The sequence below is a fragment of the Pelodiscus sinensis genome, chromosome 1, assembly GCF_049634645.1.
Source record: "Pelodiscus sinensis isolate JC-2024 chromosome 1, ASM4963464v1, whole genome shotgun sequence".
NCBI lineage: Eukaryota > Metazoa > Chordata > Testudines > Trionychidae > Pelodiscus > Pelodiscus sinensis.
Window position 1 is genome coordinate 289,406,722 of NC_134711.1, and position 27,123 is coordinate 289,433,844.

Sequence of the window (27,123 nt, forward strand, 5' to 3'; positions counted from 1 at the left end):
TGTAGCAGCTAACATGGGGTGAGAGAACCTCCAAATATCTACTAGCCCAAAGATTTGCTAGAAACAGAAAACTTCCATGGCTGATTGAAGATGTGGCTGCTTGTGATTCCTGTTTCACATATAATCTACAGTATAATTGAAATCCCTCCCTAGGACAATAATAGTTTGTGTCACAGTCAAGCATTGCATGGGCAAGTGTCTGCACATAGGAGATGTGATATCACCCTAGGTAAGAGTACACAGTAAAAAGATTAAAAACAAAGTGACAATAAGGCTACGTCTACACTGGCCCCTTTTCCGGAAGGGGCATGTAAATTTCACCAGTCGTCGTAGGGAAATCCGCGGGGGATTTAAATATCCCCCGCGGCATTTAAATAAAAATGTCCGCCGCTTTTTTCCGGCTTTTAAAAAAGCCGGAAAAGAGCGTCTACACTGGCCCCGATCCTCCGGAAAAAGTGCCCTTTTCCGGAGGGTCTTATTCCTACTTCAAAGTAGGAATAAGACCCTCCGGAAAAGGGCACTTTTTCCGGAGGATCGGGGCCAGTGTAGACGCTCTTTTCCGGCTTTTTTAAAAGCCGGAAAAAAGCGGCGGACATTTTTATTTAAATGCCGCGGGGGATATTTAAATCCCCCGCGGATTTCCCTACGACGACTGGTGAAATTTACATGCCCCTTCCGGAAAAGGGGCCAGTGTAGACGAGCCCTCCGTGTTTCCAGTCATCTGTGCAGCAGCATCTTCACAAAGCTCTCTACTCCTGTATCACCAGAAAAAGAGAAGAATCACCACTGCAGGAAAGCTTTCCTTTTTCATACCATCAACGAGCGATCCTACTTAAGAGAGTCTAAGTGAATCTTTTGCAAAAGAACATCACTCAGTTTTCACTTGAGAAATTCAGAGTTGTGCTATTTTTGTCACCATCCTGCTATTCAGTAATATTGAGAGAGCTGAAGTTGAGCAGCACCAGAAAGACTAAAAGCAGAGAACTGAGAAACAAGTGAAAGTGCTTTGAACAAAATGAGCCAGGGAGAGATCTATGTATCCTAAACAATCTCCACACACTTCTGTACCTTGCTCAACAACTTTCTGAGATGAAAATGTTTCCTATGATGAGCCTAGGAGTGTCTCAAGGCAGGGCAGCCCAGTGAACTGTAAATTAGGGAAATAGCCCTTGACATCAACTCCCAACTTCCCCTTAGTGCTTTCCAAAAAGTTACTGATCTTCACACTTATACCCACCCTTCCTGTCTAGCTGACTGACTTGGACATCAGGAACCTGTGGGAACCCAAAGGGAAATGTGGGGGCGGTGCCTGTAGGTGTGGGTGGTATACACCATGCACAGCCACCTGGCCACATTGTGGCAGCACCTGGGAGTAGCACAGGCCAACACGGGGGAGCCTACCTTAGCCCTGCTACTAGGAGTCATAAGCAGCATACAGTGGAAGCCTACATCTTTCACTTCCTTCAAAGTCCCATCCCCTCCCATAACCTGGATCCCCATCCAAATCCTCGATTCCAGCCATCAGCCCCCTCCTGCATTCCAACCTTGTCTCCCAGTCCTGAGCCAGTTCCCTCAGCCAAACACCCTCACAGAGCCCAAACCTCCTGCCCCAGGTTAGAACGCTCTCCTGCTCCCCAACCCCCTGTCGGAGCCTGCACCCCAACCCTCATCCGTGAGCCTGCTCTCCAAACCCCTCAGTCCCAGTCCAGCTCCCTTTCCACACACTGCACCCCTCATTTCTGGCCCTACTCCAGAGCCCAGGGAAAGCCCTGAGCCTCCACCCCCTTTTGTGGAGCTGCATGTCCCACAACTGATTTTTTTCTTTTTGTCAGTGACCTCTGACCAAAAAAAAAAAAAAAAAAAAAAAAAAAAAGGTTTGCCACCCCTGATTTAGGGGGAACAGTTTCAATCAATGTGATTTAAATAGTTTATTTAAAACATGCCATTTATTTTTAAGGTTAAAACTTTGTCAAATATTTAAAAATTTGGCTTAATTTTAGATTAACATGTATAATATTAATTTACATCATGACTTCTCAAGATGCCACCTTGGTATGAAGGGTGTTTTACTTAAATTTTGCAAAACTGCTAGAGGAACAAATCAATATGTTAAAAATTAAGCCTTTGATTCTGAAAACATTTAAGTACACGAACTGCTCATATGCTTAAACTTAAGCATTTGAATAAATGTTTGCAGCATCTGCAGCTAAGATAGTATTTTGAATTAAAAACTCTTATCTAATATTTGTGACTTCAACCTAAGCTGCTATCTTCTCACCACATCTGCCCTGGGTCAGAATCTCAAGTGTCCAGAGCTTCTTCTGCTTCGTTGGTGTTCTTAGATCTTGAAATATTTCAAAATTTTCTGTGTGCATTTTGTATGTAGCTCTCAATATGTGACAAGGTCCTGGTTCAGGCCCCTTGGCCTGGGACATCTTCTGGTCCACAAATCAGCCAGAGACCCTTTCTGGTGCAGTCACCAATGCCTTTTATTGTCAGTTTCCCACCACCTTCTATTTACAGAGTTAAAAATTGCAGCAAACTCAGCCAGTCTCTCCTTTTGCCTGGGGAAGCACACTGTAGCTCCTCTCTTTGCTCCTACCCTCATGGGGCTTCTTTGGCTTATATAGCCCGCTGGCTAATGAGGCCCACAGCTGCTTCTAATAGCCCTTCAGGCCTGGGCTTACTCAGATGGTTCTGATTGACCTTTTCAGCCAGGCTGTAGTGGCAGAGCTCTGGCTTAGCCAGCAGTCTGTCACAAAAGTTTTAGTAACTTTAGCATGCTTGTAATTTAACAGAGTTTTTAAAAATTACATAGATTCCCTGTCTTGGGGAACCACCCCTCCCCACAACCTTTATTATAGGTATTTAAGCCAGATCTCCAAGCTTAAAAAACTGTTTCTTGCCCTCATTCCTTTTAGTCAGAAACAACCATCATAACTGCCTACAGACTGTGTCTACATTGGCGCAATCTTGTGCAAAAGTGGCCGCTTTTACACAAAAACTTGCTGCCTGTCTACACTGGCCACGAGTTCTTGCACAAGAACACTGACATTCTAATGTGTGAACTCAGTGCTTCTTGCACAAGAACTATGATGCTCCCGCTCAGGAATAAGCCCTCTTGCGCAACTGTTCTTGCACAAGAGGTCAGTGTAGACAGGCAACATGAATTTCTTGCACAAGAAAGCCCTATGCTTAAAATGGCCATCAGAGCTTTCTTGCGCAAGAGAGCGTCTACACTGGCACGGATGCTCTTGCGCAAAAGCACATCTCTTGTGCAAAGGCACATGCCAGTGCAGACGCTCTCTTGCACAAATACTTTAACGCAAGAACTCTTGCGTTAAAGAGTATTTGCACAAGATCATGCCAACGTAGACGTAGCCTTACTGTTTCATGGGGGCACAAATCTTGAATAGGCACAATATCTGCTGCTCTTTCTCTAGCTCAGGGGTGGCCAACCTGTGGCTCTGGAGCCACCTGTAGCTCTTCTGAAGTTAATATGTGGCTCCTTGCTCAGGCACTGACTCCAGGGCTGCCGCTACAGGTTCCACCTTTCCAGAGCTCAACTCCTGGCTTCACCTCCTCCTCCAAGTGTATTGTACCCTCGCTCCTTCCCTCTCCCACAGAGTCTTCTGGGTGTCATGAAAAAGCTGATTGCAGTGGGCAGGAGCTGTGGGGAAGGAAGAGGAAGCACTGATAAGTGGGGCTGCTGGTGGGCAAAAGATACTGGAGATGGGAGAGGAGGCACCTGATAGGGACTGCTGACAAATTACTGTAGCTCTTTGGCAATGTATGTTGGTAAACTGTGGCTCCTTCTCAGGCTCAGGTTGGCCACATCTGCTCTAGCTGTACCTGTGGGGTGTGGGAACTGTGGCTTAGAAAGTACCTTATGAAGAAGGCCATGAGACTGTGGTTGGAGAAGGACCCCTCCCCTTTTTCCCTCTCCCCTGTACAGGTGCCTTAGTCAACATGGTGGACACTTTCTGACATGAGGTCTGATTTTTGTGTAAGGGAATCCATACCTACAGATCCTCAGTTAGGGTATGTCTAGACTGCATCCCGCTGTTGGCAGACAGATGCAGATTAGGCAGGTTGACATTGCAAATGAGGCAGGGATTTAAATATCCCACGCCTAATTTGCATAAAAATAGCCACTACGTTTTGCCGACTCATCACTGTCGGCAATAAGCAGCAGTCTGGAAGGGGATCTGTCGAGAAAGAAAGCCTTTTTCAACAGATCCTGTAAACCTCCTTGCAGGAGGCATAAGGGATCTGTTGAAAAAGGCATTCTTTCACGACAGATCACCCTCTAGACTGCCACTTTTTGCCGACAAAGTGCTGAGTTGGCAAAACGCAGCAGCCATGTTTATGCAAATTAGGCATGGGATATTTAAATCCCTGCCTCATTTGCAATGTCGACCTGCCTAATTTGCATCCCTCTGCTGACAAAGAGATGCAGTGTAGACATACCCAAAAGTCTGTCAGTACTGCATCCCATATTAACAACATCAGTTACAGTGGTATGTTCCCAGCTGAAATACTGGGATCTTTTGGTTCCAGCAAGGAACACTTAACAATAGTCTAGGGTGCCGCCTTCAACAGGATGCCCGGGGCGCCCGATGATGACATCACTCCAGTGACAGCCGTGCACGCGGGGGCACCGATCGCGCGTTCCACCTGGGGCGCCAGCTGCCACAGCCCACCTCGGGCCGCTCCTGATAGAGACTCCACTGCTTACCTAGGTAACCCATTCCAGTGCTTCACCACCCTCCTAGTGAAATAGTTTTTCCTAATATCCAACCTGGACCTGTCCCACCGCAACTTGAGACCATCGTTCCTTGTTCTGCCATCCATCACTACTGTGAACAGCCTTTCTCCAGGCTCTTTGGAACCTCCCTTCAAGAAGTTGAATGCTGCTATCAAATCCCCCCTCACTCTTCTCTTTTGCAGACTAAATAGTCCCAACTCCTTCAGCCTCTCCTTGTAGGTCATATGCTCCAGCCCCCTAATTATTTTGGTCGCCCTCCACTGGACCCTCTCCAGTGCATCCACATCCTTCCTATAATTGGGGGCCCAGAACTTGACACAATATTCCAGATGTGGCCTCACCAGAGCCAAATAAAGAGGAATAATCACATCTCTGGATCGACTGGCAATGCTCCTCTTAATGCAACCTAATGTGCCATTCGCCTTCTTGGCTACAAGGGCACACTGTTGACTCATGTCCAGTTTCTCATCCACTGTAATCCCCAGGTCCTTTTCTACAGAACTGCTACTTAGCCAGTTGGTCCCCAGCCTGTAACAATGCTTGGGATTCTTCCACTCCAAGGACAGGACTCTACACTTGACCTTGTTGAACCTCATCAGATTTCTTGCGGCCTAATCCTCCAATTTGTCTAAGTCATTCTGGACTCTATCCCTGCCCTCCAGCATATCTACCTCTCCCCCTAGCTTAGTGTCATGCACAAACTTGCTGAGGGTGCAGTCCATCCCCTCATCCAGATCATTAATAAAAATGTTGAACAAAACAGGTCCCAGAACCAAACCTTGGGGCACTCTGCTAGAAACCGACTGCCATCCTGACATCGAGCCATTGATCACTTCCCACTGGGCCCAAAAGTCTAGCCAGATGTCTATTCATCTTACAGTCCATTTATCCAATCCATATTCCCTTAACTTGCTGGCAAGAATATTGTGGGAGACCATATCAAAAGCCTTGCTAAAGTTGAGGTATATCACATCCACTGACTTCCCTATATCCACAGAGCCAGTTACCTCATCATAGAAGCTAATCAAATTGGTCAGGCATAACTTGCCCTTCGTGAATCCATGCTGACTTTTCTTGATCACCTGCCCCTTTTCCAAGTGCTTTAAAATGGATTCCTTAAGTATCCCCTCCATGATTTTACCAGGGACTGATGTAAGACTGACCAGCCTATAGTTCCCTGGAACCCTAACCCTAACCCTCGTCCTTCTTCCCTTTCTTAAAGATGGGCACTACATTTGCCTTTCTCCAGTCACCCGGGATCTCTCCTGATCTCCACGAGTTTTCAAAGATAATGGCCAAAGGCTCCTCAGTGATATTTGCCAACTCCTTCAGTACCCTTGGATGTATTAAGTCCGGACCCATGGATTTATGTACTTTTAGCTTTTCTAAATAGTTCCTAACCTGTTCTTTCCCCACCAAGGGCTGTCCACCTTCGTCCCATATTGCGTCATTTAGCGCTTTAGTTTGGGAGCTGACCTTGTCCGTGAAGACAGAGGCAAAGAAAGCATTAAGTACTTCAGCTTTCCCCACATCATCTGTCACTATAGGTTACCGCCCTCATCCAGCAAGGGCCCTACACCCCCTCTGATCACCTCCTTCTTGCTAACATGCCTGTAGAAACCTTTCTTGTTATCCTTCACATCCCTTGCGAGTCGCAATTCCAATTGCACTTTCACCTTCCCGATAACTCTCCTGCATTCTCGAGCTATACATTTATACCCCTCCCTAGTCATCTGTCCAAGTTTCCACTTTTTGTAATCTCCCTTTCTGTGCTTAAGTTCACCAAGGATTTCCCCGGTAAGCCAATCTAATCTCCTATCATATTTGCTTCTCTTGCTACGCATTGGAATGTGCCTTCAATAAGGCCTCTTTAAAATACTGCCAGCTCTCCTGGGCTCCTTTCCCCTTCATATTAGCATCCCAAGGGATTCTTCCCATCAGGTCTCTGAGGGAGTTGAAGTCTGCTTTTCTGAAGTCCAAGGTGTGTATTTTACTACTCTCCTTTCTTCCTTTGGTCAGGATCCTGAAATCTACCATCTCATGATCACTGCTTCCTAGGTTGTCACCCACCTCTACTTCCCCTATTAGCTCCTCCCTGTTTGTGAGCAGCAGGGCAAGCTGCGCACAGCCTCTGGTCAGATCCTACAGCACTTGTACCAAGAAGTTATCCCCAACATTCTCCAAAAACTTTCTGGATTGTCCGTGTACTGCTTATTGGTCTCCTAACAGATGTCAGGGTGATTAAAGTCCCCCAGGAGAACCAGGGCCTGTGATCTGGAAACTTCTCTCAGTTGTCCGAAAAAAGCCTTGTCTACCTCATCCACCTGATTCGGCGGCCTGTAGCAGACACCAACCACAACATCACTGCTGTTGCTTACACCTCTAAATTTGACTCATAGACTCTCAACAGGCTTTTCTCCCTATATATACACTGGAGTTCTGAGCAATCATAGTGCTCTCTTACAGACAGTGCAACTCCTCCTCCTTTTCTCCCCTGCCTGTTCTTCCTGAACAGTTTATACCCTTCCATGACAGTACTCAAGTCATGCGAGTCATCCCACCAAGTCTCTGTTATCCCAATCAAATCGTAGTTCTTGGACTGGGCCAGGGCCTCCAATTCTTCCTGTTTGTTACCCAGGCTTCTCGCATTGGTGTACAATCACCTTAGATAACCAGTTGATCTCCCTACCCTCTGCATCCTCCTTTGATGCTCGTTCCTCTTTGCATTTCTTCCCGGTATCCGACTTCCCCACTCCTCTTAGGATTTTGGTCACCATCCCCCAACGAACCTAGTTTAAAGCCCTCCTCACTAGGTTTGCAAGCCTGCCCACAAAGATGCTCCTTCCTCTCTTTGTTAGATGGGTCCCATCTCTACCTAACAATCCTTGTGCCCGGAACAGAGTCCCATGGTCGAAGAAACCAAAGCCCTCTCTGCGACACCACCTGTGCAACCATGCATTTACTTCCTCAATTCAACAATCCCTACCCAGTCCTTTCCCTTCAACAGGGAGGATGGACAAGAACACCACTTGCGCTCCGAATTCTTTGATCCTTCTTCCCAACTCTACGTAATCCGCAGTAACCTGCTTAAGGTCGTTCTTGGTCGTATCGTTTGTTCCTACATGGAGAAGCAGGAAGGGGTAGCGATCCGAAGGTTTGATCAGTTTTGTAAGCCTCTCAGTCACATCCTAAATTCGAGCTCCCAATAAGCAGCATACCTCTCGAGATGCCAAGTCCGGACGGCGGATGGATGGCTCAGTCCCTCTTAGGGGGGAGTCCCCAACCACCACCACCTACCTTCTTCTTTTGGGGGGGGTGGTCGTGGAACTCCCATCCCTAGGACTATGCATCCCATGCCTTCCAGTTGAAGTGGTTCCCTTCCAATTTGTTCCTTGTGAAGTCCCTTCCAAAGCATTCTCCATCACAGAGGCTATGGAGAGAGCCTGAAAGCGATTACTTACCTCTGTAGGAATGGGAGATTCTCGTGCTGGCTTTTCTGTCCTTCTAGAATTTACATGCTGCCAGTTGTCTTCCTCGTCCTATACTGCCCTCTCTGGATCTTCTGCCTGCCTTGCTTGCAGGATTAAACGCTGCCTTCTATCGAGGAAGTCTTCATCCTCTCAGATCGAGCGTAGGGTTGACATTTGGGCCTCCAGTCCTTTAATTTTTTCCTCCAGAATGGTGACCAGCTTGCACTTAGTGCAGATGAAATCCCTTCTTTCTTCCAGGAGGAAGACAAACATGGCACATGCTCTGAAGGTAACAACAGGAGAACTATCACTATCCATACCTGCTGTCCTGGAGAACTCCGTCTCTAAACTCCCTGTTTGCAGTCACCTGTTTGCCTTGCAGTCACCTGTTCGCAAGCCCATTATTCCAGAATAAGGGGCCACGGAATTCGAAGTCTGTAGTCCTGCTTATCACAGGGAGTAACGCTATTCCTGAACTTTTAAATCCAAAATAATTTTAGTGTAGATGCTCCAGTGCCGCTAATTTGAACTAATTGGTCTCCGGGTGGCCTCCCACAGCTCCCTAGAGTGCTTTCTGGGGCTCTGAGTCTGAGACAGGCTCCATTAAGGTGGACATCTTACCTTGCACTACATTCGATTCTTCCCCATACTGAGGACACGGAACTTCAAATTTGTAAAATCAGGTACCCAGAAGTTGAACTTAGTAAATTCTAAATAATCACCTCATGTAGACATGGCCTCCGGTTTTGTAAATGCTTTTTTTGGGGAAGATTATCCTGTAACTCTGTTCTACAGGATTTCTTGGAACTTCCTCTGAAATATCTTGTCCTTGTTCTCACCACTGGATGCTGAATAAATGGGACCACTAACATAATCTAGTGTGTTTGGTGAAGGACAGGCTAAAGGGCTAGATTAGAGAGAGAGAGAGAGAGGCAGCCCTAAAAAGCTGAAACAGCCCTGGCTAATTAGGAAGGGGTTACTTCAGAGCAGCCAGGAGCAGTTGACCCAGGAGTTATCATGGATGGAGTGGGAGCAGCAGATATGGGGCTGCTATAAATTAATTAGGGCCAGCTGATCTCACTTGAGGCTGCCAGGAGGCCTTTTTTTAAAGAAGCCTCCCCCCCTGGAGGAAGGAGGGGGAGAAGAAGTTGGAGTGAGTGAGTGAGTGAGTGAGTGAGTGAGTGAGTGAGTGAGTGTGTGTGTGTGTGTGTGTGTGTGTGTGTGTGTGTGTGTGTGTGTGTGTAAGCATGCATAACAGATAAGGAGAGAATCAGAGATACTGAGCAGGAGAATGTCAGTGTTACCAGAGACAGCAAATGGGGGGGGGGAAGGGTGAGAAGCTCCAATAGGGAGTACTTGGACTCCCTTTCCCCCAGGTAGCCTAAGAGTTCAGCTGGTAGCTGGGGAAGACTGTTTTCCCACCCATGCTGACTGGGGGGGGTGCCTATCCCAATGCCTATTTTAGCCCAGGTACAGAAGCCCAAACTCCAGGAAGGGCAAGCAGGAACCATGCTGCAGTACCTAGGTTGTGAGACTGTGGATTGAACTGGTGTCTGGGACCCAGGAGTGGGACTGACCTTGCCTAGGGTTGCCAGGTGTCCAGTTTTGAACCAGACAGTTTGGTATTTGAGAAAATATAAATGTCTGGTCTTTTCTAAATAAGATGTAATGTAGATTGTCAAGTATGTCTGGGTGTGTCTGGTATTTTTGTTGAAACAATCTGGCAACCCTAATTGCCACATATGGCAGTATCTGTGTTCCTAATAGAGAATAGGTCACAAGTTGCAGTTTTTATCAGTAGACTTCAGAAGACCAAAAATGGAAATATTCTGCCAGTTTTACATACAGAAAAATTATGCCACAGACAGGTATAATAAGACATGCACAAAATCACAAAGCATGTTAGTGGCAGAGATGGCAATAGAATTCTGGTTTCTTGACTTTTTAGGTTTGGATTCATTGGAGCACACAATCACCCTTGTGTCTTGTTTTTCTGGGAGGCGGGGGGGCAAATTTGACTTGATAGTTCTTTTTTAGTAGAGTTTTGTGCATGTGAATGAAATGCCAGACTATTTAAACCCTAAAACTGAGTGAGCATTTGAAAAAAGTAATTATGATGTACTGAAGCTTTTGGCTTGGACAGCTTTTGCTTAAAAATAAATTTTGTGCAGTTCATACCAAATTTTTAACTCTTGACATTACACAGCTGTGAAGCTCTTCATTTTGTTTTAGTTGATTGTAGGTTTGGTCTTCACATACATAAATATATATTTATCATCTTTGAGGACATCAATGATTAAAATATTGCCTGAAGTATAGAAAACTTAGAAGTTATCAGAATGTCTGAATCGAATATCATAATGCTCTAGAGATCTGGTGATTATGACATGTTGTTAAAGGCATTTTGTCTCTACCGTACTTACAGTCCTGGAGTTACAAATCTTAAAATCAGCTTCATGCGCATATGCTGTTAGTGTCAGTTTATTCAAATGTACTGCATCAGGATATCACCACAACCAAATGTACATAAATAATAGAGACAGGGGACCTAAGTTACCATAGAAATCAAAAGTGAGAGACTGATTCTTGTTAGCAACCAGTAATGGCTACTTTGAATTTAGTAGATCAAGATTTGAGGGGGAAGAAATACAGGGAGGGCTGCAGAAGAAGGAGGGACAATGTCTCCTTCCACCTTGATTATATTTCTCAAATATGTAACTCTGTTTCAGTTCATGATAGCATTTAAAATAAACATATATAAATAGTAACATTTTTCAAGAAAAATTAGGAGATGGAGGAATGAAAAATGACAAAAGAAAATATTAAACTCTTAGCATATACATATAAAATGCATTATATATAAGAATAATGTGAGGAGTTCAGCTGCTAGATAGTGATTTATTTCCTGCTATGCAGCTCAGCCTCTGAAACTGCTTTATTTCTGTTCCTTTTTTTGCAAATTGAAGCCACCCACTGCATCATAGATCCAGAGAGAGCCAGAAGTTTGTGCATTCGCAGCTAGCAGATTCGCAGCTAGCAGATTCTATCTGAATCCAAAGGTTAAAATATGACTCTAAAATGGAATATATTTGGAAGCTTTGCTCTCTTAAATCCTAACCTTCTGTTGACTGACGTTATATGATCCAGAAGCAGATGCTGCTGCAGCTATTTGCTGATTTAGTTGCTATGGTGACATGATACATTCGTGTACAGCAGGAAACTCACTGTACATTGGCTAATTTGATAGGAAGCAAGGCTTGAGGTAGGTATTGCTGACTATACTGATAATTGGTCATACCTTTAACATCCTGCTGCTGTATGTGTTATGGATGCACAGCTATAGAAAGAGAGTTACTATAAGGAATGGAGTTTAGTTTAGGTTGCTCTGTTAAATAGAGGGAGGCCAGTGTCTGGCACATCAATGAAGATAGCCTCAGTTTTTAGTGAATGGAAGAGATTGGAACATCTGGAGTGTTGACTGTTGAATCTTCCTTCACCCTTTGTCACTGTGGTAGCACCAGTTGAATGAGAGAAATAAAAGGATGAGAGCTACAGTAAGTGAAAGTGCTAAGGCTTTTGAATGGTTTACTAAATTAAGTATGTCAGTAATTAAGATCTTGATTGTAGCTGTTAGCTGCTTTACACAGTGGGAAAAATAATTTGTTACGTGTACGTGCCCTGAGGACAATGATTGTAAGCCATGGCTTTACAAGGAAGTGTGTTTGTATTATGTTTCTTTCCCCTAAGATTAAACAAAGAAGCCAAAACTGGGTGTATTTTATCTTATCACAGACAAGACTGTTATGCACTCTGTGCATTTTATACAGGTCTTGGCTATATCATCCATTAAGCAAGAAATGTGGAGCATTTTAAAAATCTTTATAGTTGGAATCACTAAGCACATTAGCTATTGCTTAGTTCTAATTTGTAAACTTTTAAAATTAATGTACATTTTACTGTCTGACTAAAATACTCCTTATTAATAGTGCAATGCTAATTACATTTGCAGCATTTTAGACAAAGCTGTACACTATACTATTTTTATATCTGCAGTTTTACTAATGTATTTAAAGATTATGCAACTTCAGTACAAAAATATTTTCCATCATCTGTTCATTTCTGCTGACAACTGTTTGCCAATTACTCAGCAGCTGTATTCATAAAATACTTAAGTTAGAGGCTTTGATATTAAAAAATATATCCCTTATCTCCATTTTTTTTGCAGTAAAACACCTATGAGAGGAATGTTATTTCTGCTTTTGCAACCATTGGTTATGACTGGTCTTTTAAAATTGTGGCTTCAAGGGTCAAGAGAAATATACTTAATCCATATTACCTTTTGAAGTTACAGGTAGTCAGCCTGTTTTTAAAAAAACAAAAACACCCAAACCTAGAACTCTGCTTTTCAATAGCTCTGTGACTTTTCCCATTTGTTATCTATCCTGTTATACAGTAGCTGTACTTCCTACCTTACTGTATCTTTCATTTGAATATCTCATGCCAGAGAGCTGGGTTACTTATAGCAAAATATATTTCTTCATAGTATTGTCTGTAACTTCAGTCATAAGCAAAGTTAATGCAATAAAACAGAATATTGTCTGGTTTCTTCCCTTTAGTAAGAAATATTGTAATTTGTAATACACTATATCTACTCCAGAATATATTCCAATAATTTTAATAGTGATACCAAAATTTGAATTTATATATTTATATATTAGTATTAGAGACCATATTATTTTGTCTGTGCCATTTATGTTTCTAGAGAGAGAGAGATTAGCTTTTCCATTACAGATTTATAACTGAAAAATACATCCCAAAGTATAACATCATAAAAACAAAAATTTACAACAATCTAAGAATGAATTGAGTTGGTTTTATAAGAATGTCATGTCTGAACACCCTAAAAATGACTCTCCCCCATAGAAAAATAATTCCTACTTTGAAAATACCTCTTACACCAAAACTAAAGTACATCTCTTCACATTTTGCTATCCTCATGATGACACAGGATGCTAGTTTATGGAGAGAACAGGGATTGAGCCAACTGTTTAAATGTATATGTCATGAGCAAGACTGTAGGACAAGAAATAAGGAGTAGTAATATGTTTAGTTTGCTCAGACTTAGAGCTGTATTCACAAACTATTAGTTTTCTGTTCAAAGAACTGGTGATCTTTTGATTTTGGAGGGCTTTGTTAGGTCACGGATATGACAGTCATGGTGATGTCCCCTTTAACTGATACAAATTTAAAATACTTATTGTTTTTTGGGTTTCCATTTGTCTTTTGTCTTGGGTTTCCATTTTGCCCAGTGAATATAAAGATATAATATTTGAAAGTGAAATATTGCTTGTTGGATGTCACCAATGTAGACTGTCTTCAAAAGCCCAAGCTACCTTTACAAATTGTTACTCTGTTCTACATTAACTACTTTATTAAAACTTTTAACTGCAGGTGCACATGTCTATATATTTAGGTTCTTATTATATAATCACGTTCTGCCTGAAAGTCTTAATATTTTCGATATATAGCCTACTATAAATTTTTAAAAGATTTTGAAGATGTTGCTATGAATACCAAACCTGTAAACAAAATTTGGCTAAATCATAATTGGGTCCCTTGTTTATGTTGGCTTAAGTTATTAGGCCTTAATATGATCATAGTTCAACTCAGGCTTATTTTAAAAAGGACAATCACAAAAAAAAGTTACCTTATAAAATATAATTCAAATAATATTAAGACTCCAATTAAACCTCATTATGCAAGAATTGAGCCCATGAATTGCAGAGATCTCCTTGAATTAAGTGGATCTTCATATCACATGTGCTGTTGTACCTGTGCACAGTAGGAAGGGAGAAGGTTAAAGGTGTAGCCTTAACTGTGGGCTTATTGCTTTTGACCATTTAAACATATATTAGTTTGTGATACTTTTCCCGAGAGAGCTGAATGCAAAGTGCTCAGAGTTAACTTCAGAACATGAAAAAGATCTGTTAATATACCACATCATGACAATATTTCACTTTGTGTAGTTTTTTTTCAAATCTCTGTGGCTGTAAAGCTGGCAGATATACATCTTCCAACATGCTTAAAGAGGAAAAAAAACAGACAAAAATTCATCCAGGAAATATTTACTGTGCTCTTTCAAATTAGAGTTATGATTCAGATCCTCCTTTAAAAACAAACAAACAAACCAACAACAAATACCACAACATTACCACAGATTAAGGACATCCCCAAAATCCCCAAAGCTTTCAATTCCTTCTTGGGGTTTTAAAGAAAGTAAGCTTCCTCTCCCCATGGGGCTTTTGTTTTGTAACTGAGACCTTTTTCTTAGTGAGTTTTTTATTTGCAACTTGTCTGCCTGTGTATCCCCAGTTGTGTGACTCATCCAAAATTTATCTGCCTTGTTTTGAATCAACCCTGCCTATTCAAGTCCCTTCCTTTCTGTATTTTAACTAAGTAAAACTTTGCAAATGGATAGAGTCTGTCTCTATCTGAACTATGATGGTAGGTTGATGTCAACAAAATCAGAACTGAAGGTGAACTTGGCAGCATATTCTTGGAAATCTCATGACAGCGAGAAATTCAGTCAAGCTTTTTCCACATCTTAGGTATTCATTCACATGAGGGGTAGTTTGATACTTAGTAGATGTCACAATATGAGTTAGTAATATGTATCTTCTCTTCTATCTAAGGATGCTATATAAGTTGAGTAGCAAAGTGTCATTTTGTTCATTTGACACACCAAGCTAAGCAGAGAATCTGCTGAGGGGTTAGAAGAGGGAGTGAAGAAATGAGGCCAAACTGAGGGTACATTTACACCACAAAGTAAGGCACGATAGTCATATAGGCTAGCAACCCAGATATGTTACCTGTGTCCACAGTGGCCTTGTACAAGAGGCAGCTAGCCAGCGCTGAAATCTTTGCTGTTTCTTTGAGTAATTGCTCGTGTGCATTCCATAGCAGGTGTACATCACATGCACTAGTGCCAGAAGTTTTTCCCCTAGCAGTACCCATAGGGGAGCACCTCCAGGAACTCCTGGGCTACGTCTCCACCACGCATTGTTGTGCAAGAAGATATGCAAATGAGACAACGTGATGAATATGAGCTGCCATTTTGAAGAAGGGGCTTTGGCGCAAGAAGGAGCTGTCTACACTTCTCCTTCTTGCGCCAAAAAACCCTCTTGCGCAGAAGCCATTCTGCCACTTATTTTCAGGAAGAACGGCTCCTGTGCAAGCGGGGGTTTTTGCACAAGAAGGAGCAATGTAGTCAGCTCCTTATGCAAAAGCCCCTTCTGCAAAAATAGTGGCTCATTAGGTATGCAAATGAGGCATGTCTATATGCGCAGTGTAGACATAGCCCTGGAGTGGTGTCTCCATGGCAAGATATAAGGGATACAGTGTGGTTCCCCCACCCTCAATTCCTTCTTGTCACCAGTGATAGTGCAACAGAACTGCTTCACTCCAGCTAATTGCTATAACCTTCTCTCCTTTCAGACTGCTTCTTGTCCATGTACTTAGTTTCTTACTGTCCTGAATAGATTAAGTTTTCTGGTTCCCTTCAGGACTTTTGCCCAGATCAGGGCATGTCCTGGACTCCAGATTTCAAATCTTGTAATACCTGCAAATGGCCCATGCCTATTTGTGATCCACACAGGAGTTATTTGTGCTGCCAGGGCAAAGCTCCTATCAACGACAGGGGCAAGATTTGCAAATCCTCCAGACCAAAAAGAATGGGACATTCGGCTTCATGCCCTCCTTATGGAGTCAGCCCTAACTCTGGCACCAGTTCACTGATCTAAATCAGTGCCAATTACTGAGGCCTCAGGCCGTATTGCCTCTGCAGCACCGACTACCAATTGACCCTGCTTTCCTTCTCTGGCCCCAGCGAAAAAATTGAGAAAAAATTGAAGAGGATAATTCACTGTCATTCATCCTCACCCCATAAACAGAGGGAGCACAGATTCACATCAGGTAGCTCTCAATCCCCCTCAGGCTTATGGGGCCCAGCTCAAGTAGAGCAGAGCAGCCCATGCTTTGTGCCTGACTCCCCAGACATAAATGGGAACCTTAGCCACATCCAAGTGCTGTCCATGCAGGAGACCTTCCAAGTGGCATAAGAGCTACTCATTCTGTCAGTGCTGGCTGCCTAGACCTCCGTAGCCCACTGGTCATGGGGCAAGCCTTCACTCAGTCCCCCTGAATCTCCATCCTGATGGTACCAGACTCCATCAAGAGAAAGATTCAAGTGCCGTTCCCTGGCACATGACTACCAGGAGTTGGAATGAGATACGTAAACCCTGCTAACGCCTTTCCATTTGTTGGGTTGGGAGACCAGACACAGACTCAAAGCATGGATCTCCAGCATGAGAGCACAGACCTTCAGCAGCATATGCCCCTCCACCAGGATCAGGGACACTGGTACCAAAGACTGCAGCATCCACAATACTGCTCAAGCACCTATTCGTGTGAACAGCGTGGCTCCTTATATGGGCATTCATCCCCTAGATCAGTGTTTCTCAAATGGTGCTCTGCAGAACCCAAGGGTTCCGCAAAGTGAAAGTAAGGGTTCCTCAAGAACCTGATCACCCCCCCCCCTTAAAGAGACAGAGAGGTGCCAGCGTCTTCTCTGATTTCCTACTGGCACCTCCCCTTTCCCGCTGCCACTCTGCGTTTCCAAAGCCCACTCAAGATATGCAGGATGGCATTTTTGGCCCCTAGGGCTCCCTGGTCCCCAGTGGCTGTTTTTTTATTTGCTCGACAAATTTTCCTGGCGGTGATTTTTTTTTTTTTTTTTTGCTTGATAAATTTTCCCTGGCTGTAGGAGTTCCTCGAAATTCTTCTGAGTTTAAAAGGGTTCTGTGGCCAAATAAAATTGGGAAACAATGCCCTAGATTATCATTCTGAGGTGGCACGTACAAGTGCCATTCTCAATCCACCTCGAATTCCAGATCATCATTGTGGCATTGCTTGTGCAGAATGTGGCATAGATCACTGGCCATTGCAGATCTTCCAGCCACAGCTGCTCTAGAGGCAGCCATTCCAGGTTCTCGATGCTGGACTTACAATGACAAGCCTGGCGCTGATCTCAGTGCACCTATATGACAAGCCCTTTCCAGCAGACCTCCCCTACTGATGGTGCCACAGCTGGTGTGGTGGACCAGGCACGATAGTCAACACCATAGTAGCTTTGGAAGCCAGGGGGTGTTACTCACCCCTCTCAACTTGCCTGATTTGTGGCTGGGGCTTTGTAGAAACCTTCTGCTTCCCTCTCTCAGCCCCAGAAAGAGCTCTCAATGGAGGGGACTCCTCCAGCTCCACAGGGTGAGTAGCGCCCAAACCTCCAGCACTGAGGGTGGCAACGGGCATGGTGCCTTCATCATCATCATTCCCCGATGAGGCAATTACTGCACTCCTTCCTGCCATTCCTCAGGAGGACACTGCGGCTCAACAGGAGCTTTTGAAGAGGGTGGCCTCCAAACTTAACTATAGGCAGAGGAACTTGAAGACTCCTCAGACTCCTTCTTCAATGTGTTCTTCACTGCAGCATTGACCAAGGTGGCTTTGACACTTCATGAAGGAGTGACAGATTTCTAAAGCACTTCCCTAGCTCCTGTCTGCAAGAGGGTGGAATGGAAATACTTTGTGCCCTCCAGGGGCCACAGATACATCCTTATTCTAACTCTCTAGTGGTGAAAGCAGTAAACCACAGAGAGCTTCAGAGTGAGCTTGCAATAACCCCTAAAAATAAAGACTCCAGAAGGCTGGATTTATTTGGTTTCAAACTTCATTCATTATCCCATTTGCAACTGAGGGTGACTAGCTTCCAGGCACTCTTGTGGAGGTATGATTTTAACTTGTGACAGAATATGTCCAAGTTCAAAGAATCCCTGCTTGAGACTGACAGACAGGACTATAAGGTCTGCCTGGAGGAGGGCACTGCAGCTGCCAGGGCAGTTCTCCATGAGCCTCTGGATGTGGCAGACAGCTGCTCAAACCATGGCCTTGGAGATGTCAATCTGCAGAGTGTCATGGCTACTCCTTTCATGGCTACTCCATAGAGGCCCAAAATTTGCTGCGGGATCTCCCATTTGATGGGAAGGCCCTGTTTGCCGAACAGACAGATGTTAAGCTCCGTGGACTTAAGGACTCACTTGCAACATTGAAGATACTCGGTCTTTATGTCCCAGTCCCAGCCCACACAAAGTTTAGGCCCCAGCGGGCCTCAAGTCAGGGGAGCCACTTCTGCCAGAAGCCTTTCCACAAGCCATACAAATGTTTCTCTCACCAGCCTCAGTCAGACTCCCAACCTGGCCACTCCCAATGCAATCAAGCTAGCAAGAAGTGCCCATTTTGATGGCATGCTTAGGGGCAACTTACCAGTCTGTGTGATGGATACAGACTTTCCCCCCTTCTCCAGTTGTTTTTTTCCCCCCCAGTTTTTCCCAGCCTGAGCATTGATGACTTCAGACTGCTGACTCCTCAATGTCATCTCCCAGAGCTATACCCTCCAGTTACTCCCCCCCCACCTACTTTTCCCCCACCCTCTTCTGGGACCCCTCTCATGGGCAGCTTCTAGATCAGGAGTTGCAACAGCTCCTACGACTGGGGTCAGTGAAGTGGTTCCTAAGGGGGAACCAAGGGCTTCTATTTCTATTATTTCCTTATCCCCAAGGCCAAGTGGAGGAGTCTTAGGCCCATTCTGGACCTCTGACACCTAAATCCTTACCTAACACAGCTAAAGTTCTGTGTGGTCTCTCTGGCTTTGATAATCCCCTTACTGGATCCTGGAGACTAGTATGCTGCCCTCAATCTTCAGAATGCATACTTCCATGTTCCCATCTTCAAGGGCCAAAGGTGCTTCTTCCATTTCACTGTAGGTTAAGAACACTACCAGTTCACAGTCCTCCCATACTGCCTGTTGACAGTGCGTAGGGTTTTTACCAAATGCAGCTTACCTCTGGCACTGAAGTATCCAGATCTTTCCATACCTTGACAATAGGCTGATCGAGGAAAGCTCCAGCTCCCAGGTGCAGAGTAATGTGATGTTCATGCTCTCCATGTGCCGTGCGGGATGCTCGATAGTAAACAAGAAGAAATCAACAATACCAGTGCAAAGGATAGTATTCATCAGGGCATTTCTCAATGCCATAGCCACCAGAGCATTCCTCCCCATGGAATGGTTCTGAGCCCTAACAGATCTCATTGGCAAGGTCTCCAGGTTCCCTGTGATGGTGGCCAGGGTGTGCCACCATCTCTTGGGGCATATGGCAGCATGCATCTATATCATACACCATGCCAGGTTTCATGTGTGTCCTCTGCAGATATGTCTGGCTTCAGTTTTCTCCCACTCCAGAGATCACTTGGACAAGGTTCCCAAAGCTGTACTTATCTCCTTCTGGTGCTGGGTCTAGCTGTCCTTCAAGGAGTCCTGTTCAGGGTAATCCTCCCACCATCAAGCTACCATTGGACACATTGGTCCTTGGTTGGGGAGCCCATCTCAGAAATGTCAAGAGAGGTCAGAAGATACCAAGCTCCATATAAACATCAAGGAACTCAGGGCAGTCTCTCTCATGTGCACAGCCTTCTTCTCTCGTTTGTCAGGCAAGGTGGCCCTTATAGACTACGCTGCTTCAACATTCAACATCAACAGGCAGGGAAGAGCACATTCTTCAGTGCTCTGCTTGGTGGCCCTCAAGTTGTAGGACTTCTGCATCAGTCACAATATCAACTTAGAAGCCTGTCACCTCCCAAGCATCCAGAACTCTCTCACAAATTCCTTGAGCCTTGACTTCTCTTCTCACCAGGAATGGACGATGCATGCAGAGATGACTCTCACAATTTTCCAGAAGTGTGATCTGTTTACAAGCAGGCAGAACCATTGATGCTCCCAGTTCTGCTCCAGACAGGACCTGGGTGCCATTTCTCTATCTGATGCCTTCCTCTGGTCATGGATGAGAGACCATTAGTTTGGCATTCCATCAAGCCTAGTAGTGCTCCCCCCATGGCCACTGCCATATCACCTGTTCCAGAGCCATGGACGCCTCCTGCACCCCAACCTTGCTTCCCTCCATTGCACAGCATGCATATTTCATGGCTGAACTCCAAGGAACTGACCTGTTCAGAGCAGGTAACCTTCGACCTGTCAGGTCTACCTGGTAAAATGGATGAGGTTCTCACAGTGGGCGGACAATTGCAGCATTTCATCAGATGCTCCTTTTCAACCACTGTCGGATTATTTCCTCACTCAATGTGCATCTGGCTGCAATTTCTGCTCTCTATCCACTGGTGCAATGTCACACAGCTTTTTCCCATGATATAATGGGAAAATTCCTCTGAGTCCTGGAGCAGCTCTTCCTTCAGGTCAGGCTCCCAGTTTCCCAATGGGACGTAAACTTATTCCTGGCCAAGCTCATGGGACCTCTCTTTGAGCCTCTGGCCACATGTTTCTAATACCACCTGTCCTGGAATGTGGCCTTCCTCATGACTGTAACACCAGATGGGTCTTTGAGCTTCAAGTCTTGATTTCTGAACCTTCATACACCATCTTTCTTAAGAACAAAGTCCAGCTCTGGCCACACCCAGCTGTTCTCCCCAAAGGGCGCTGGCCTTTTACCTAGATCAGAATAAGCTGTTCCAGATATCTACACGAAAGTTCATTTCTGCAGCAGAATACTGAGGGGCTAGCCTGTCTCCACCCAGAGAATTTCAGATTGCATCACCTGTACCTGCTAAGAACTTGGAGAAAATCACTCTGCCACTGATTATAAGAGCCCATTGATTCAGAGTGCAGGCCTCAAGCGGTGTTCCTGGTGCACGCCCCGATCCAGGACATTTGTCGGGCAGTTACCTGGTCATCTGTGCACACATTCGCTATGCACTATGCCATCATCACCCAGACTAGGGATGATGCTGTGTTCAGCAAAGCTGTGCTGCAACTTACTTGTTCCTGAACGCCTATACACCTCCAGCTGGATACTGCTGGGAAGTCACTGTGGCATGCACATGAGCAATCACTCGAAGAAAAGGTAGTTACCTGTTCTGTAACTGGTGTTCTTAAAGATGTGTTGCTCATTTCCATTCCACATCCCACAATCCTTTCCCACTGTCAGAGTTTCCAGAAAGAAGGAGCCAAGGGTGGGAGGATTGTACAGAAACCCTAGTACTACACCATGGAAATGCCACTCTAGAGTTTGCTAGAGGCACTCCCCTATGTGTACTGCTAGGGAAAATACTTCTAGTACTGGTGCATGTGGTGAGCATGCACAGCTACAGTGGAATGGATATGAGCAACACATCTGGAAGAACACCAGTTATGGAATGGGTAAGTGTCTTTTCCACATCTTCACAGTTTTTGTTACTCATGCAAGCTAGATGAAAGGTACTGCCTACACATGCTACAAATACATCTTAATTTGTAGTGTAGAAGCACCCTTAAGTGGAGACAACCAAGATGAGAGGTTGCAAAGAACTCCTGAGTAAAAGCATAATCAGCTAAGATTACATGTTATCAAGTTACTAGGTAAGTAACTTGCCATTATTTTGACTTCAAAATTATAGCTAAGGCACATTAACACTGTCAAGACAGACTTGTTGTACTGTGCTTCAACCTGTGATCAGAAAGAAGTCTGACACAGAAGGCCCAGCTAACCCATGCATTTACACAAACATCATAATTGCTATGTAATTTACTGTGCTGAGTGGTGATAAAGAATTTGAATACTTGATTTTATATTTTCAAAAATTGTTGTATTATATATGAAATATGGGTGGGACACTGATTAATATGAGATGGAGAGCAGTGAACACCTGGTCATAGAACCTTGACACAGAAGCTATTAAGAGAAAGCCCAGCCACGAACGTGCATGTATGTCCACTATTATCAATTTGTGACAATATTGTGGTAAATGTTGTAGAGGATTGTAAGGGTTCTTGTCAGTGAGAGGCCACACTGACTCACTGTGAGCTGCTGAAGTTTAGGGCTTCAGGTCTGAATGCAGGTCAAACAGCAGAGATAGAGGCCACACCCTTATTCAGAGGTGTGGCAGCAAATCAACCATTAGGCAGTACTCTGCTCTACAGTGTAGGAGCCCAGGCCCTGGATCAGAGTGAGGAGACAAACAAACAACGTACAGCACTGGCTTTAGGAAGTGCAGGGCCCAATTTGAACAATTTCGACGAGGCCCCGCAGCAATTTTGGTTGAGCAAAACAAACAAACACCCACACAAAAGTTTCAACAGGGGGCCCAGGAATTTTTTTGCTTCAGCAAAAAAAAAAAAAAAAAAAAAAGGGCGGCACACAAAATCCCCAGCTACCTCCCCTGCCAAGCCCTGGAGATAGCTATCTCCCCCTCCCCGCCCCCGTGTTCAACTCACATCTCCTGCAGCGCAGGCAGCCGCCTCAGTCCTCCGCTGGGGCTAACGCCCCCCACTCGCAGCACACCCGACACACTTCCGGGTTCAGGGCACGGGGGCCCTTTAGGCATGGGGCCTGATTCAGGGGAATCGGACTAATCGGCCTAAGGCCAGCCCTGGTTATGTAATACATTTGTATGCTAATTAACAGTCTAAGGAGCCCAGGCCCTTGATCAGGGTGCGGCAACAAACAGTTAAACAGTTTGTTTACAGCTTGAGCAACAGTTTAAGGCTCAGGCCTGACTGAAGGCGAAGCCACAGTTTTAGAAGGCCAGGCCCGGCATAAGGGCGGGCCAGCAATCTATTAACAAGCAGTCTAAAACCAGTTAAGTAGTGCACAGAGTTCAAAGCCCAGGCCTGACTGCAGGCTGAGCCGGGGGTCGGTTCTCCTTGCTGGCAGAGAGCCAACAAGCACAGGGGCTTCTTTCCCTACAAGGGGAACCTGCCATCCAAGGGAAGGGATGGCAGGGAGGACACACGCCCACCCGCTCCACTGCGTCCCAGCCCAGGGCCATATCAGTGGCAGCGCCGCAGCCACTGGTTTGGTGGGGCTCCAAGTTGTAACTCGCCATCCAGATTAGTGGGACCGTGGGGGTCCAAGCCACAATGGGCTACCCAGCTGACCTCCATTTCATCAGCTGCCCCGGGATTGGCTGTCCCTACGCCACTTCCCTGTTCCACCAGGAGCCTAGCTGGCTCGGCTGCTGCTCCTCGGTGTTGGCAGGGGACAGAGGTGCCAGCAGAGTGTCCATAGGCTTGGGGTCCTGCGCGGGTAAGGGTCTAGGCAGTCCAGCCCACTTGGCTGAGCCTATCAGGATCCTGGGGGTCCGGGTAAATCTGTGGGCCCAGTCAGCGGCTTCCACAGTCTTGTTGAATGATCCAGGTCCAGCAGTGTCCATGGCAGTCTAAGCCAGTGCTCAGGGCCCAGCAGTGGCCTGGGCGATCCAACCCAATCCTCCCTCTGAGGCAGCATGGTAGGGTCTTCCTCCGTTGGCCCTGGGGAAGAGCCTCTGCCCTACTCAGCAGTAGAGCTCTAAGGGTATGTCTACACTACAGCGCTAGTTCGAACTAACTTAGTTCGACTTAGTTAATTCGAACTAAGCTAATTCGAACTAACACGTCTAGAACTAAAAACTAGTTCGAATTAGCGTTTTGCTAATTTGAACTAGCAAGTCCACATTGAGTGGACTCTGAACAGGGCTTAAGGATGGCCGGAAGCAGTGCCGGCAGGGCATCAGAGGAGGACTTAGAACGTGGAGATGCTGTCTCAGGCTAGCCGAGGGCTGCGCTTAAAGGGTCCCGACCCCCACCCCGGACAGACAGTTCTAAGGGGTGCCCCGCTTGAAAACCAGTCCTGGCTTGGATTGCCCGGAGTACCCACACTGGGCACATCACACCACTCGGCCATCAGCCCGGCTGCACTTGCTGCAGGCTGCCATCTGGGGAGAGGGGGCAATCGGGGGGCTGCAGGAGAGCTTCCACCCCCAGAAGCCCACAGAGCCAGCCCAGTCCTCCCCATCGGGGGCTCGTATCCCATTCCTCCCTCACCTCCTTCCACTTACCCTTCCCTAGCCCCCCTTCTTATTGATGTACAAAATAAAGATAACGTTTCTTCCAACATTGACTCTGTCTTTATTGAACAAAACTGGGGGAGACTGGGAAAAGGAGGTGGGAGAGGGGAAGAGAAAGGCTGGGAGAGGGGAGGGCAACTAACATGATCAGGGGTTGGGAACAGATCCCAGATGAAGAGAGGCTACAGAGACTGGGACTGTTCAGCTTAGAAAAGAGGAGACGGAAGGGGGACAGGATAGAGGTCTCTAAAAGCAGGGGTTGGGTGGAGAGGGTGCATTCAGAAAAGTTCTTCCTGAGTTCCCATAAAGAAGGACTAGAGGACACCAAAGGAAAGGAATGGGTAGCAGGCTTCAAACTAGTAAGAGAAAGTTGTTGTTCTTCAGAAAGCAAATAGTTAACCTGTGGAACTCCTTGCTGCAGGAGGCTGTGAAGGCTACAACTAGAACAGAGTTTAAAGGGAAGTGAGATCAAGTCATGGAGGTTGGGTCCATGGAGTAGTCTTAGCCAGGGGGTAGGAGTGGTGTCCCTGCCCAAAGTTTGTGGAAGGCTGGAGAGACAAATGGCTTGGTCACTGTCTTCGGTCCATCCACTCCAGGGTCCCTAGGGTTGGCCGCTGTCGGCAGACAGGCTACTGGGCTAGATGGACCTTTGGTCTGACCCAGGACGGCCATTGTAAGCTCAGGGCTCAGGGTCGGGGGTCTTAGTGGACCCCCTTGATTTTCATGCACACCTGCTCCTGGGTGGCCAGGCTGGCAGCTCTCCTGCCCTAAACGGCCACTTTCCTGTGCCTAGTGCGGAGATCGTGAACGAGGTCCATGATGTCCGCACTAGCCCAGGAAGGTGCCCGCCTCTTGCGGTCCAGGGCAAGCTCCCGGGAGCCGCCAGCCTGGTCCCGGGAAGAGGGGGTGGCCTGGGGGACATGGGGTGGGTGGCTCTGTGCCGTGCCAGGTGCAGGGTCTGCTGGCTGGTGCTGGCAGGCTTGCACCTGGCACGGGCACCGTAGCCAGCCCGTGCCCCTTTAAGGGGTCCGGGGCCGGGAGGGGGGCATAGAGTTTCCCTGGTGTTGGCCAGAGTGGCCACCAGGGAAACCTGGGGAGGGCTAGCCTCCCACTAGTTCGAATTAAGGGGCTACACAGCCCTTAATTCGAACTAGTAAGTTCGAACTAGGCTTAAGCCTCGTAAAATGAGGTTTTCCTAGTTCGAACTAAGCGCTCCGCTAGTTCGATTCAAATTCGAACTAGCGGAGCGCTAGTGTAGCGGCTATGAATGTTAGTTCGAACTAACGTCCGTTAGTTCGAACTAACATTGTAGTGTAGACATACCCTAACTGAGCTTGGAGTTCCTCTTATATCCCTAGCCCTGACTTCCTGTTTCCTCTGGGCGGGGCTGGGTGGTTCTGGCACCACCCACCAAGGGGTTTTTGTGGGAGTTTCCTCCCTCTGGATCAGCAGGAGGCCATGCTGATTCACTACAAGGACACAGGTCACAATGCATGGTCACTCAGGCACAACAGTTACTAACTTGGTACTATCGACTCTGGCCCCAGTGAGGGAGCCATCCAGTCTGGTGCCATTGAATTCTCCTGTGAGGCTATGACTATACTGCAGGCTTCTTGAGCAAGAATGTTTTGTGCAAGAGTTCTTGTGCTAAAGTTCTTGCACAAGAGTGCATCCATACTGTCATGTGCTTTTGCACAAGAGATGTGCTTTTGCGCAAGAGCATCCATGGCAGTGTGGATTCTTTCTTGTGCAAGAAAACCCTGTTCCCATCCTAACTCTTGTGCAAAAAGCCCTCTCTTCCGACGATCTACTGTAAATTTTCTTGCGCAAAAATGGGCTTGTAGTGTGGAAACTCCGCACGTTTTTGCGCAAGAACAGCTGTCCTTGAGCAAGAAGCCTGCAGCATCAACATAGCCTGAGGGGGAGCCACAGGAGTGCAGGACTGGAGCTTCCATCAATGGCATGAGGTATTTCAGGCAGCCCAGGACTTAAAGTCCCTATGGGTTTCACCAACACTGATCGGGTCCGATCTGGCACTGGTGGCAAGAGGGGCTAGAGCACTGAAGCTACAGGTGCTGTTGAAAGGGAAGCCAGCGATGATACAATGGCTACAGAGAAAAAGACAGCAGTATTCCATGTAAACAGACCGGCTGCGTCTACACTGGCATGATTTTCCGGAAATGCTTTTAACGGAAAAGTTTTCCATTAAAAGCATTTTTGGTAAAGCGCGTCTAGATTGGCAGGACGCTTTTCCGGAAAAGCAGTTTTTGCAGAAAAGCGTCCGTGGCCAATCTAGTCGCGCTTTTCTGCAAAAAAGCCCCAATCATCATTTTCGCGATTGGGGCTTTTTTGCGGAAAACACTACTGTGCTGTCTACACTGGCCCTTTTCCGGAACAGTTTTCCAGAAAAAGACTTTTGCCCGAACGGGAGCAGCATAGTTTTTCCGGAAAAGCACTGATGATTTTACATTAGATCGTCAGTGCTTTTCCAGAAATTCAAGCGGCCAGTGTAGACAGCTGGCAAGTTTTTCCGGAAAAGCGGCTAATTTTCCGGAATAACTTGCCAGTCTAGACTCAGTGTATGTAACTAAAATGTAGCCTCATGCAATGTAATGTGCCTCATGCAATGTAATGGACCATATTTTCTGTGCTTTCCCACCCATTCTGCTCATACACAAGGTCCAGCTGAAGATAAAAAACATGGAGAGAGTCTAATCCTGATATCGCCATCCTGACCGTTTCAACATTGGTTTACCATTCTCCTAGACCTCTCAGTAGAAAAACCAATCACCCTACCTTTGTTTCCAGATCTAATCTCTCAGGATAATGCATGCATCTGAGCCTTGGGGGTCTATCTCACAGCTTGAAAGCTCTATGTCTCAATTTCTTGGAGTTAATGTG

General features: G+C 45.9%; 1 protein-coding gene across 5 annotated transcripts in view; it reads left to right on the plus strand.

The window, feature by feature from the left end:
* The window catches only part of FNDC3A (fibronectin type III domain containing 3A), a 209,313-nt gene that overhangs the window by 51,388 nt on the left and 130,802 nt on the right, over positions 1-27,123 (plus strand). Inside the window, exon 1 of one of the 5 annotated variants that reach the window (XM_075919053.1) lies at positions 11,766-11,792. The exons of the other annotated variants lie outside the window; for them this stretch is intronic. Coding sequence (XP_075775168.1) covers positions 11,781-11,792 — 12 coding nt within the window. The 5' untranslated portion in view covers positions 11,766-11,780. Of the gene's footprint in view, positions 1-11,765; positions 11,793-27,123 lie in introns of those variants that run through there. 5 annotated transcript variants of the gene reach the window in all.